The 12,059-nt window shown below is 39.5% G+C and overlaps 1 protein-coding gene across 1 annotated transcript in view; it reads right to left on the minus strand.

Moving 5' to 3' along the window:
* Positions 1–331: 331 nt before the first annotated feature.
* Positions 332–12,059, minus strand: part of ADGRB3 (adhesion G protein-coupled receptor B3) — a 661,473-nt gene continuing 649,745 nt past the window's right edge. The window contains exons 31-32 of the mRNA XM_058554075.1: positions 6,882–6,986; positions 332–788 (exon numbers count right to left, since the gene is read on the minus strand). Of these exons, the coding sequence (XP_058410058.1) occupies positions 600–788; positions 6,882–6,986 (294 nt within the window). The 3' untranslated portion in view covers positions 332–599. The remainder of the gene's footprint in view (positions 789–6,881; positions 6,987–12,059) is intronic.

Here is a 12,059-nt window from a genome sequence, read left to right on the forward strand (position 1 = left end):
AGTTTATTTACACCATACAACATTTTAAATATTTTATACACAGCTGCAGCAGAGAAAGCCCTCAGAGCTTTCTAGAGAAAACTGCAATAATAAAGATGTGAAATATATTATTCATATAAAAGTGAGATTATTACTTTATTGCATTTAAAGCAATGAAGAATGTAGCTCAACAAACATTCATTTAATGACAAAAACTTTGCTTTTATATTATAAAGTAAAAAGTGTAGTAATGGCCAAACAGACTGTTATAAACTTTAAAAACTGCATAAATATATACATTGTGCTTCATGGTGAAGTTTTTTGAAAACTAAACCATATGAAGCGGTTACAACATGATTCGTTGCTTGAGGTTTATCTATAAAGATTACCTTACAAATCCATTCCACGGGTACTTACAACACAGGGTGGTCAGAACTGTACACTGGGTCCCTCTCCACCAGCCCGACTGGTGAGAAGTCGCCCAACGCAAACACCGCTGACATTTGGCACGCGAAGGTCCTGACACAAGAGAGCCACACTGTCCAGATAGTAATGGCAGGCTCCCCGAGTCTCGAGTGTCAGTGCAATGACTGCCTCTACCTCAGTCCCTTTCAATTTTGTTAGACTTCCGTCTGAAAGTCCCCCTCTTGCACATCCAGAGGCAAATTCAGACACTTCTCCCACTCCGCTGGCCGCAATTCCAAAGCATCTTTTGCCTCTGTATCTAAGACATTGATTGTGGTGTAATGTTGGTATTCACTGGGGCTTTTGAAAGTGTCCCATGGATTCTTGTTTGGTGCTGGGTTTTCCTGTTGGGAAGAGAGAGGAAAAGAATCATTTATTTGAGGACTGGGACGGCTGCTTGTTGAAGTTTCCAGGGAGAGAGGACGTTTGTAACCTTAACCCAGTTTATAGGATTCAGAGATGATTTGAAATTGTGGCCAGCTGTAGGAAATGGTTTTGATTTCAGTTTTCCTTCATTGAACACACTGATGAACACCTTTTCTCAGTTATCCTTAAGTTTTCCGGCAATCAAAGGAACTGAATAGTCTTATGGAAGGCAAAGTAGATGATGTTTTGTTTTGGGCATCTTGAGAAATGCCAGTGTGGCTGTTAAATTATCGCTAAGATTAAATGTAGGAAATTTAAGTATTTTGGCAGAATCTTTGGGATAAACAAAAATATGAGGATATGTAAATGAGGCATGTTATGTAATAATAATGTTACCCGAACTGACTATATTTCATAAAATGGAATTTTAGATCACCATCTTTGCTTAGTTTTTCTTCAAGATATTATCCTTTTTAGAATATTAAATGCTGCTATGTTCCCTTGTGTAGTCTGTTTTTTCTGCTGGACATTCCCCACAATTTTTTGTGTGTGTGTGTGAGGAAGATCAGCCCTGAGTTAACATCCATGCCAATCCTCCTCTTTTTGCTGAGGAAGACTGGCCCTAAGCTAACATCTATTGCTAATCCTCCTCCTTTTTTCCCTTTTTCTCCCCAAAGCTCCAGTAGATAGTTGTATGTCATAGTTGCACATCCTTCTAGTTGCTGTATGTGGGATGCTGCCTCAGCATGGCCGGAGAAGCGGTGCATTGGTGTGCACCTGGCATCCGAACCAGGGATCCGAACCCCGGGCCGCCAGTAGCAGAGCGCACGCACTTAACCGCTAAGCCACGGGGCCGGCCCCCCCACAATTTTCTATATATTTGGGTGGCACACTAATTTAGCAAAAAGCATTCTTCCCTTCAAAGAACACAGCTTTTTAAAAAATATATCCAGCAATATAAGGGGTTTTAAAAAAATGTCTATAAGCCACCATTCCTTCTTATGTTTCATAGTACACATGCTCTTATCACCTAAGGTTTAAGATCTGCCTCATTTTGACTCCACCCAGGCCCTCCATGTTACAGGTGCTCCATGAATGAAGAGACACCATTTGAGGTTTCTATTGCCTGATATCTGGCTAAGGTTTAGCAGTGAACTTGTTTTATTTTAAATACGTGTTGTTTAAAGATTTCTGTGAAATGAGGGAATTTGAATGGTATGGACTAAGTTGAGTAACACTAAAGAAAAAGAAGAACATCATGACTGAAATGTCCTTAGAAAAAATTAAAACAACTATTAGTTGTTGAAAGTATCCTTTACTCCCTCCCCCACCCCAAATTCCAGCCTTCAGTTGACTATAATCAATTAGCAGGGGGACACAAAACACACACTTGAATTATTATCTGGGTTCCACTTAGTATTAAGAATCATTCTCAAGTATGGATAAGCAAAAGAGACAATTCATAGAAATACTTATCACAACTAGAAATTAAATTATTAAAATCCTCAATATATTAGATATTTTCAGCACTTACTAGACTTAATCATGAGGACTTACAAGAAAAAAACAGCTAAAAGTAAAGATTTAATAAAAAGTTAACCTTTAGGATATGTGCAGAGGATTAATTCTGATTTAGTCTAATATCCTGAAGTCTCATGGATATAGGCCTGTAACTCTCCTCTTCCTTCTCCCTCCTCTCTTTCCGCTCTCCTCCCTTTAACCAACATTTATTCATCAGCTGCTCTGTGCTGGGCATCATGTTAGGCACTAGGGAGAATAAGGTGATAAATCAAACAGGAAAAGCAGCCTGGTCCCCCAGGGAGCACAAGATTTAAAGCCTGATACACGCAGGTCCAAACTCCAGTCGCTCCATTTCTTATGAATGTGACCTTGAGCAATTTACTCAATTTCCCTGACCCTCAACTTTAATATTTGCAGAGCAGAGATATGCTTTGTATCGTGGGCCAAAGAAACTGGCAAAATATGTAGATCGTTACCTACTTGGTAGGGTCGCAAAAATAAAAGAGAAGGGGTCTAGCATAATGCCTGGTACTTAATAAATGCTCACTATATGGTAATCATACTTATTATGAAGGCGTTAACAGCTAAATGGAGGTATAAAAATATATCTATGTCTGTGGTCCAGGACAGTGTGGTGGGAGGTCAGAGGAGGGTGGAGATATGGCTTTCTTTTGTGGAAGCACATAAACTTCTCCAAGAAAAGTGACCTCAGGGCTGGCAAAGAAGGATGGGCTTGGTCACACAGACATGTGTGTATTGGAGGTCGGGTGGCTGAACAGGCATGTGTACCAAGAAGCAAAAGTCCAGAGAGCATGGCGATGGGACAACTCTGAGAACATGACCAGTTTATTTTAGTCGGAGTGAAAAAGAACAGCAGAAAAGACAGGCAGAAGGTGAACTCAAAGCCAGATCAGAAGAGTATTTGTATGCCAGGCTACTCAGTTGGGAATTTGTTTTGTAGGCAACAGGAATGGTTGACCGTCTGGGGGCACTGCAGTGACCCGACTCATCAGTCATCAACTGCAAGGGGCACTGGCGTGAATTCCGCTGAATAAGCCGTAGAGGGCCTTATCCGTCTTGGACAAGGGCTGTCTACAGGAACTCCTGGAATCCTTAGTTTGACAGAAAGTACAATTAGTTCAAGCCCACAAGGATTCACATATGTAAAGCCGTAGTGCTTTGAAAACAGGGGTTACATTATGTTTGGAACAGGTGTGATTTCCTTTTTATATTTTGAAGATCAAGCACCACGGATACATGAACTAAAATGGCCACTTTTAAACTGTCAGAGTGTCTAGATTCTAATGTCAAAAAATATTATTGCCAGTACATGGCTGATTGGATTTCTGAGAGGTTCTGTTCATGGGTAGTAAACTAATTAATAAGGTTGGCTTTCTTCTCCACCTCCTCCAGCATCCTGCGGTCCTCCCAGCTGGACTGTGGGTCTCATCGTTGTTCTCAAATGTGTGCACACCTTTGGGATCAGAGCCTCCTGCTCCTTTAGTGGCGAGGAACTTCTGCACTGAGCAGTCAGAGCGAGGACAGGACCCGCAGCGGGTGAGGAGGGCTGGTGCCCACAAGCTACCCCTCTTCCTTTGTGGTTGGGTGTGACAAGAGGGTAGTCGGCGGACTCTCGCATGAAGAGGTGTAACATTCTCAGTGGTCCCAGGGAATGATAAACTGGAACAGCCCAAAGGGATCATTGAACTTGACCGTGAGAGCTACAGGGGCCAGGAAAGGCTTTAGTGGAGGCCTGAACCTTATGGTATAAAGTTTGATCAGAGTTAGTACAAGTTCCTGAATTTATGCAGGTGGTTTTGTTTATTTTTTGAGCTCAAGTGCAGAATGGACTAGATGCAGTTAAACTGAAGCATGTGTGATAAAGGCCTAGTAAATTATAAACTCAGCTTGAGCCAACATGCATGAAGCTTCCAAAATGCTATTTGGTCTTAGGCTGTGCAAATACAAATAGAATGCTAGCTGAATATGAGAATTCAGAGCCACCCAAACACGGCAGGGCTGCTGAGTGTTTCCCAGGGCTTGTGCGTCCAGGGGCAGGCCAGTTGTCTCCGTGGATAAGTCCCTCCCTCTCTTCTTTCTTTCCTCCCTTCTTCCAACCTACTAATATTGGTGACAAAGTGAGAGAGAATATGTTTATTCTATATTCTAAAAGAGCAAGAATTTGCAGAAGCTCCCTGGGGGAAAGAGATCTTGATGGAGAATAGGTGGTGAGACACATTTAGAGTAAAAAGTTCTGTTAACAATGCCTTTTCCTTGTGGTGGGATTTAAATGTCCTGCCTGCAAGCAGGGAAATGGATTACATGGTCTTCTGGTTTCCTTTTGATCCCCCAAATTCTACATAATGACTATCATTTGCAGTACTAGGCAGGTGTTGTGAGTTAGTAGCCAGAAAAAAAAAGAAAAAAGACTTTACGGACATTTTTGTTTTGAAAATGTCTTTACCCAATTATGTAATTTTTCATTAGCAATGTGCCACTATGAATTATATGATAATTAAGGATAACGAACTCACTCACATGTTTGTTATTAATCAAAACTAAATAAGGAACTCCTTTTTTTTTTTTTTTTTTCTGTTCTCAGATATTTAGGACAATAGTCAAGCAGCAATGACAACTCTATCCTCTCCATTCCTAACTTCCCAAATGATAGAAATTTATAAATCTTTTCTAGAAAAAGCATGCTGCTGCAGAGATGTGGTATAATTAGCAGACTATTTTGGTTGTCAGGAAACTGGGATACAGATATTTGTGCCATTAATGATTTACTACCCAGACCATACAAAAAGGGGAAATAACTATCATAACATAGCAGGCAGCCAGCTGTATCTGTTGTATTAAGTCTTTCAGATTGTAAACATAACCCTCTCCATTTTTTTTTAAACAAATGAAGTTTCTTCAATTTATTTCAATGTTAGCTTTCAATATTCCAAAATAAGTAGCTAATGTGTTTAGGTCTAATCTCAATGGTGCAATTCTCATTTGCCTGCTAACTAAAAATTGACGGCTTAATGTTTAGAAGAGTAGATGAGAAAGAACCACTCACTACATGTAAGTGTCTTCTATATGCCTAGCATTGTGTTGGTGATAACAAGTAACACACGATTCCCACTGTAAAGAGGGAAATAGACTGATATACACGTGAACTATTTATAGACCAATTAGGAGTTAAAGTGCATAGTATTTCTTATAATCTTCACTTAATAAACACAGATTGAACTATCAGAGACATGCATAAATCAAGAGCAGCCACTTACTGATAACTTACCATGACCAGCATTGTACTCATGCTGAGAAGGATACAGACAAACATAGGGACGCATAAATTCTTGTTCTTGGTGAGCTAATGTTACCAACCAGAAGCCAGGACTAAGATTCATACCACAGGTATGGAAGAATCACTAGAGTTTGAAGGTGATCAAACACCACGTACCTTAGAGCGACATATAGATCAGAACCCCAGATGTTAGGAGGAGGGGTCCATCCAAGGGCTGCAAGGGTGTGAGGCAGAGTGGATACACTCCAAACACTACCTTTAGTGTGAAGAAGAGTGGTGTCAGAGGGCAGTCCCAGCTCTGTCTCTTATAGCTGAGCCTCAGATTCTTATTAACCTCTCAAGTGCTCTACCCTCCTTGGAAAGTGTTGTGAGAATGGAAGGAAGCATAAATTAATTACTATGTTCTATGCTCGATTTGGAAGGAGAAAATTGAGGTTTAGAAACCTGAGCTGGGTAACTTGCTCAAGATCAGATAGTTCTTGGTTGAGCTTTCTGCTAGTAAACTGATTTCTGGACTCCTGGTCCAGTGCTCTCACAAATAATTATGTAGCCTTTTCTGGAGCCATGCCTGTGCCATGCATAGTAACTGCAGACTATCATTTTATTTGATGAAGTCCTGTGCTAGGATTGTAGCAGTGTGAATATGAATGAATGAGAAGAGAATGGTCATAGTCAACAATCAGAGCCCCCGACGTTGATTGTATTTCCCAAAACTCTTGTCATAAAACAAGTGAATCTCCTGGAGACAAACCTACCACTTTGGTTTCAGGTAACAAAACCACCTCTATCTCCCTCTCTCTCTCTCTCTCTCTCTCTGTGTGTGTGTGTGTGTGTGTGTGTGTGTGTATTTATTTATTTATTTATATGGAAGGAGTCATTTTATGACCTTAAAATGCCAGGCATTCAAATGGAAATGGAAAAATTTAGTCAACTATTTGGATATTTGAACTAACCAACTTATAACTGATGACAAAAGGGCCAAGTGAAGCCGACACATTTTTGATATACAACTAATTCCAATTAAAGCTTATAAATGAGAACATTTGGAATATGAATGGAAATGCTTAAAGATTCTGTCATTCCTAATCTGCCTCTTGGTACATTCCAAAGTACATTTTGGGGGTTACTATTTTTTTCTACGTATGCCACTCTTGTGTTCCCAGGACACTGAGGAGCTGCTGGAGGGCAGGGACGATAGCTGACGTGACACATCGTTAGTGTGGGGTCAGGCACCGATGAAGCGAAGCATACTCACCATGCTGCCTGTATTTGGTATATCCCGAAATCTGTCCAAAGTTTGAAATTTCTGATTTAGCTCCTGAAACAGTTCCATATGCCTCTTCCTAGTATGCATGACCTTCTGCAAAAGAGAACGGGATGGCTCTCATTTCCAATTTGATTTATGCATTAAAAAAGGAGATTTAATATTTTTGCTTTACTAATAAGGGAAATCAAGTTTGGCAGGAACCAGGAGGTCCCAAAGGATGCCACAAATGCTAATGAGTTGCACCAAATCCTTGTCTCACAGTCAGCACTTCTTGAACATGAAGAATTGGCTTTTTCTTCCACTTACAAAATTACCAAAAAGTAGTTTTCTCTTGTGGGTGCATTAAAAATGTAGCAGTCATTCCTGTGTAAGATTTTCATCATTCAAATTTAGAGCTGTTTTACAAAAACTGTTACAATATAAAAAAATGTTTAAAAATTTGGACTTGTAAAGCACCCGAGTCTCTCAATGCTTGTCATGGGAAATATTATTTCTTTATGTTTTATTTCTATAAACACTAAAATCCTAGCTGGCTGTACTAAAGGGGAAGCAAAAATCCCAGGTTCTGCCATTAAGGCTGACTCAAGGCACTAAAGTGTCTGAAATATATGTGAGATCTGAAATCTTACTTTCCATGTGAATAATGAGTGAGCTTCCAGAAGGAAAATCTGACCCACAGGTTTCATATTTGTTTACGAGATGGTACAGAATCTTAACAGTTAGGATTCAGAGCATAAATTGTGTGGTTGATAAGCTTCTAAAACCACAGATACAAATATATTAATACTCTTCATCCCTGGTTATGCCCTTTTCTCTCAACTTCATCATAATGCAACAAACAGAGTCATAAATAAAAATGACGGTGGGGAAGTATTGTGGGCTGAATATTTTTCTATTACACAGCATTTAACAGAGCACTAATAAAGAGGAGTTAGATAATAAATCCCCTGCATTTTCGAGTGTTATTTTAAAGGAGAAAATGCCTTCCTCAATTTTGATTTTCAAAAGTTACAAATCAGCATTTCAGTGATTGTGCAAGATTGTGCCTTCATGTTTGCATAATATTTTATAGGATTTTTAAGCATGTGCTTCATAACTCACCATCACTCGCATGGACTGCATAGGTATATTATATTCACGCCTAAGCTATGACTTGAACATTTGGTCTATTGTGTTAATTCCCAAATATTTTCAAAAGTAAGGATTTGTTTTAAAAAATAAATATATCTTTAGGGGAAGAGCTATAATGCTTAATTTTCTTCTAAAAAAGACACTTGTGGAGAACACCATCTCCTTGAGAAAAAAAGGCAAAAGAGAAATGCAAATTGAATCTTTAACATATTTTTAAAAACCTTTTTCTCTCTTATGCTAACTTTCATTGCCTATATTTAATGAATCTGTCTTTAGGCAATACTTTGTTTAGCTAATTTCTTCTATTTTCATTAGCCTACTTTTCTTTGAGAGAATTCTCCCATTTTACATCTTACTATAAGCAGATTATTTTCATCTTTGCTCTTCTTAGCTCTAGGAGTTGGCTGTTGATGAATCAGGTGGTTGAGGATGAGAACATGGCAACATTACTCATGATGGGGACACGAAACATAGCAAGCAATTATAGAGCAATTAACTTCCCATCAGTTTTGGGGAGAGTACAGGAAACAGATTTGCAGGATTTACAGAGAAACACCAGGCACATACAATTTGACTACTGACGGCTGATGGAGATTTATGGGAGGTAGGATTAGCAGAAGCACCTCAATGGAGGGATTTTGGGGACCACATAGCTGGCAAATATAATGCAGTACGTTCTATCCTTGGGGAGGCAAATATTCCCATGCAGTACCAGGTCCTAAGACATTGATCAAAATATGGATTTGTGTTACATGGAATACCTTTTTAAAAAAATGTAGTCGTCAGAATATTCACTCTGGCTTTAACTTACAAATAGTGTTTTCCATGATAATGAATCTTACTATGCAGTTCCTTTCTGCTAGGGTGCCGTAGGAGCGATGTTGCACTACTGACATTTCTCTAAAGATATTTCATTCTGTCAGTTAATACATATTAATGAGCACCACATATTGTGTTAGATGCTGGGGTAACAAGGGTGTGAAAAATCCCATAGAGTGGCTGCTCTCTTATAGCTTGAATTATAAGGTAGCACATAGGCAGTATTTACATAATCATGCAAATATGTTGTTCAATTAGAACTCTGATAAGGAAAACAAATGGTGCTGTTATGGAGCAAGTGATAAGGAATTTGCTAAGATAAATCCAAGTGAGGCTGATTCCCAAATTGTTACATATTCATGTTTAAGATGAAAATTCTCAAATCAGTTATTCTTGCATCTTGTTTGTTTTCTTTCCTCCATTTTCTAAAATTCAGAGAATTTCTAGTACAATTTTTAATCTTATGCCCGAATCCCCTTTCCTCAATGACATCATTCTTTTCCAAAGACAAGGAACTCATTCTCTTCTAAGACAGTTGACGTTACTGGCACAGCTCCCTTGTTTTAAGGTGGGCTGTGATGATTTTGTCTGTGCAGTCTCCATTTATCTTTCATCTCATGAGAGGATCCAGACTTTGCATTGGGAGCTATACCTTCTCATGTTGTTGGAAATGTCAGCCGAGGTCCCTACCATCCCCCGGCCACAACGTTAATTTTTCCATATCCTTCTAAAAAAGTTCTCTTTTGTTTGTTAGTCAAAGTCACTCTTTGCCTCTTGCAACCTGGTATCTCTGTTGGATAAAGTATGTTTAATGAAGCAAAGAAAGTGTCAAATATATCCCATGGAAATAAGGATACATGAACTGATTGGAGTTTGTATAATCATATTGAATGGGCAGCAGCTGATTCTGAACTGGGTGGATTTTACTGTAAGGAGTTGGATTGCTAGGACACACTCAGAAATATGGTGGACATCAAGGTTATACAACCAAAAAGCATTTTGCACTGTTCTACATAGGTTAACGAAAGCAACGCTGAATAATAAAGCTCAAGAACTCTGAAATAAATATGGAAACAAATGAAAAATGTGGATGCTGAAATCTGGGGCCCTTCCTACCTAGAAACTTTAATTGCAAATACATCCTCATGCCAGATAATCATTCTACTTTGAAATTGCCACCTTGGCACAGCCAGAAATCACCATAGCAATGATGGTCTGCAGGCTCTGACAGAAGTACCATGTTAGAGCTGCCAATCAATAGCTCATGTATCTGTCATGGGCTCAGTTTTATTCTCCATACATGATTCCTTCCTGTTCACAGACTCAATGCATCTTTCATTTTTTAATGAGGAAGTTTCCATTGACAAGAAAGCCAGTATCACAGCGAATACTGGCGAGTTTCTAACCCAGTGACGTTCTGGGATAAAAACTTAGCTGTGGTTTTAGTTTTCACAAGTAATAAGGGTTTCCTCTTATTTCTTTACTTGTCTGAATAATTATTTATTTGCAGCACTCATGCCTTTGATTGTCTTAACCACCTAATTAGAAATTTTCATGCTTATAAATCTTAGTGGTCCACTTTAATGGCTATTTTTGGATTTTTGCTGCCCTTAGGGTTTATCTGTTTACCGTTTTCTTTCTTCTGTGACAAACATTCTGCGTCCCAAAGAAATTGACTTCCGTGAAAAACTTAGTTTAGAACTCAATTTTATAAAACCTTGTAAAGATTTTATAATAATATATTCTAATTGGTAATATATACAAAATTCTGGTTCCTCTAGTTATAATGCCTGTCAAATATTATAGGCCTCTTTTGCAATAAAGATAAATGTTTGGTAATGCTCCCTTCCACTCAGATTATGATCACGCAACAGTTTTTGAAGCTATGTATGAACCCCCACCCCAAGAGGACCAGCAACCTAACTGCACAGAGACATGGTCTCCTGAAGAGCTTATTTCGTAAGACTCTTATCTTCCAGTTTATATCTTTGTAACTCGAGGGAGGCAGTCTTTGCAGCCTTTTAATTATTGATATTAGTGAAAACATGATAAGTTGTAAAGCACTTTCATGACATTTCAGATATCTGAGAAAAACCAGGATATAAAGAACCTGTATGTCTTGAGCACCTACTGTATCCCAGGCAGTCCCCTGGATTAAATACTAGGATGCGTCAAAGTCAATAGCTCTGAATCTAGACAAACTTGGATTTAGATCTCAGTTCCATCACTTTCAAGTTGTGTGGTCTGGGGCACAAAATCCCTTTCACCTGTTTCAGTTATCAGAATAACCTTGCAAAAACAGGGTTGTTTTGAAGATTAGAAAGGGATATGAGTCACTTATCAGTGGAGCACAGAGATAAGAGCCACTCAAGGAATGTTGGCCATTATTATCTTTCTTAATCCTCACAATAGCGCTGGGCGGTAGGAGTCATTCTGTCCCTTTGCTGACTAGGAGGCTGGAGCTCAGGAGGGTAAGGAAAGCCCCCAAGCTCACACAGGAGGTGAGGGAGCAGGAATTCATTCTGAACCCAAAGTCACTTCCCTTTGCATGCCGTTGTCTTAGATGTATCCTGTAGGTTCAGGGAGCTTCCTCCTTTAGAAGATTCAAGTTTGTGATTACGTCCTATTCAGATGGAAGAAATGATAAAGCCATGTGGGGTGGGTTAGGGGCCTTCCGTGTGAGCCCATGCACTCTGTGGGTATTGACCACCCTGCAACCATCCTGTAGTTCTCTGACTATCTCATGAAGGGCTGGTCTCCGTATCTTGTTTCTGAACACCTCGTGGGCCGCTTGTTGGATCCCTGACACCTAGCACAGTGTTCGGCATTCAGCGGGTGCTTGATAAATGTGTATGGAATAAATTAAATGAATGAAATGGCACAGGGCTATCGGCCAGGGAAGGTGCCTGCAGCATGGAAGGCCACCCTAAACCCTGACTTCTTTCCTAGTCAAGAGGTCTCCCCACTGGAAGGAAGGCTCATTTTATTGGCCCCAGATGGAACTCTGCCTCCCCTTCTGACCCCGTTGTACTCCCTTATTTTCCACACAAGTGGCTTATAAGGGGCCTGTATGTAGGTTTGAAACAAACTGAAGGTTTTCTCTTTTAAATTCAGAAGTGTGAGTCATAGAGTTGGGATTTGAGTCTGACTTACAGATAAGATAGGGGTTACCTTCTATGGACTTTTAGAAACTGAGAAATTGTCAGAAAAAGTTGC

Source organism: Diceros bicornis, chromosome 14 (assembly GCF_020826845.1).
Source record: "Diceros bicornis minor isolate mBicDic1 chromosome 14, mDicBic1.mat.cur, whole genome shotgun sequence".
In the NCBI taxonomy this organism is placed as follows: Eukaryota; Metazoa; Chordata; class Mammalia; order Perissodactyla; family Rhinocerotidae; genus Diceros; species Diceros bicornis.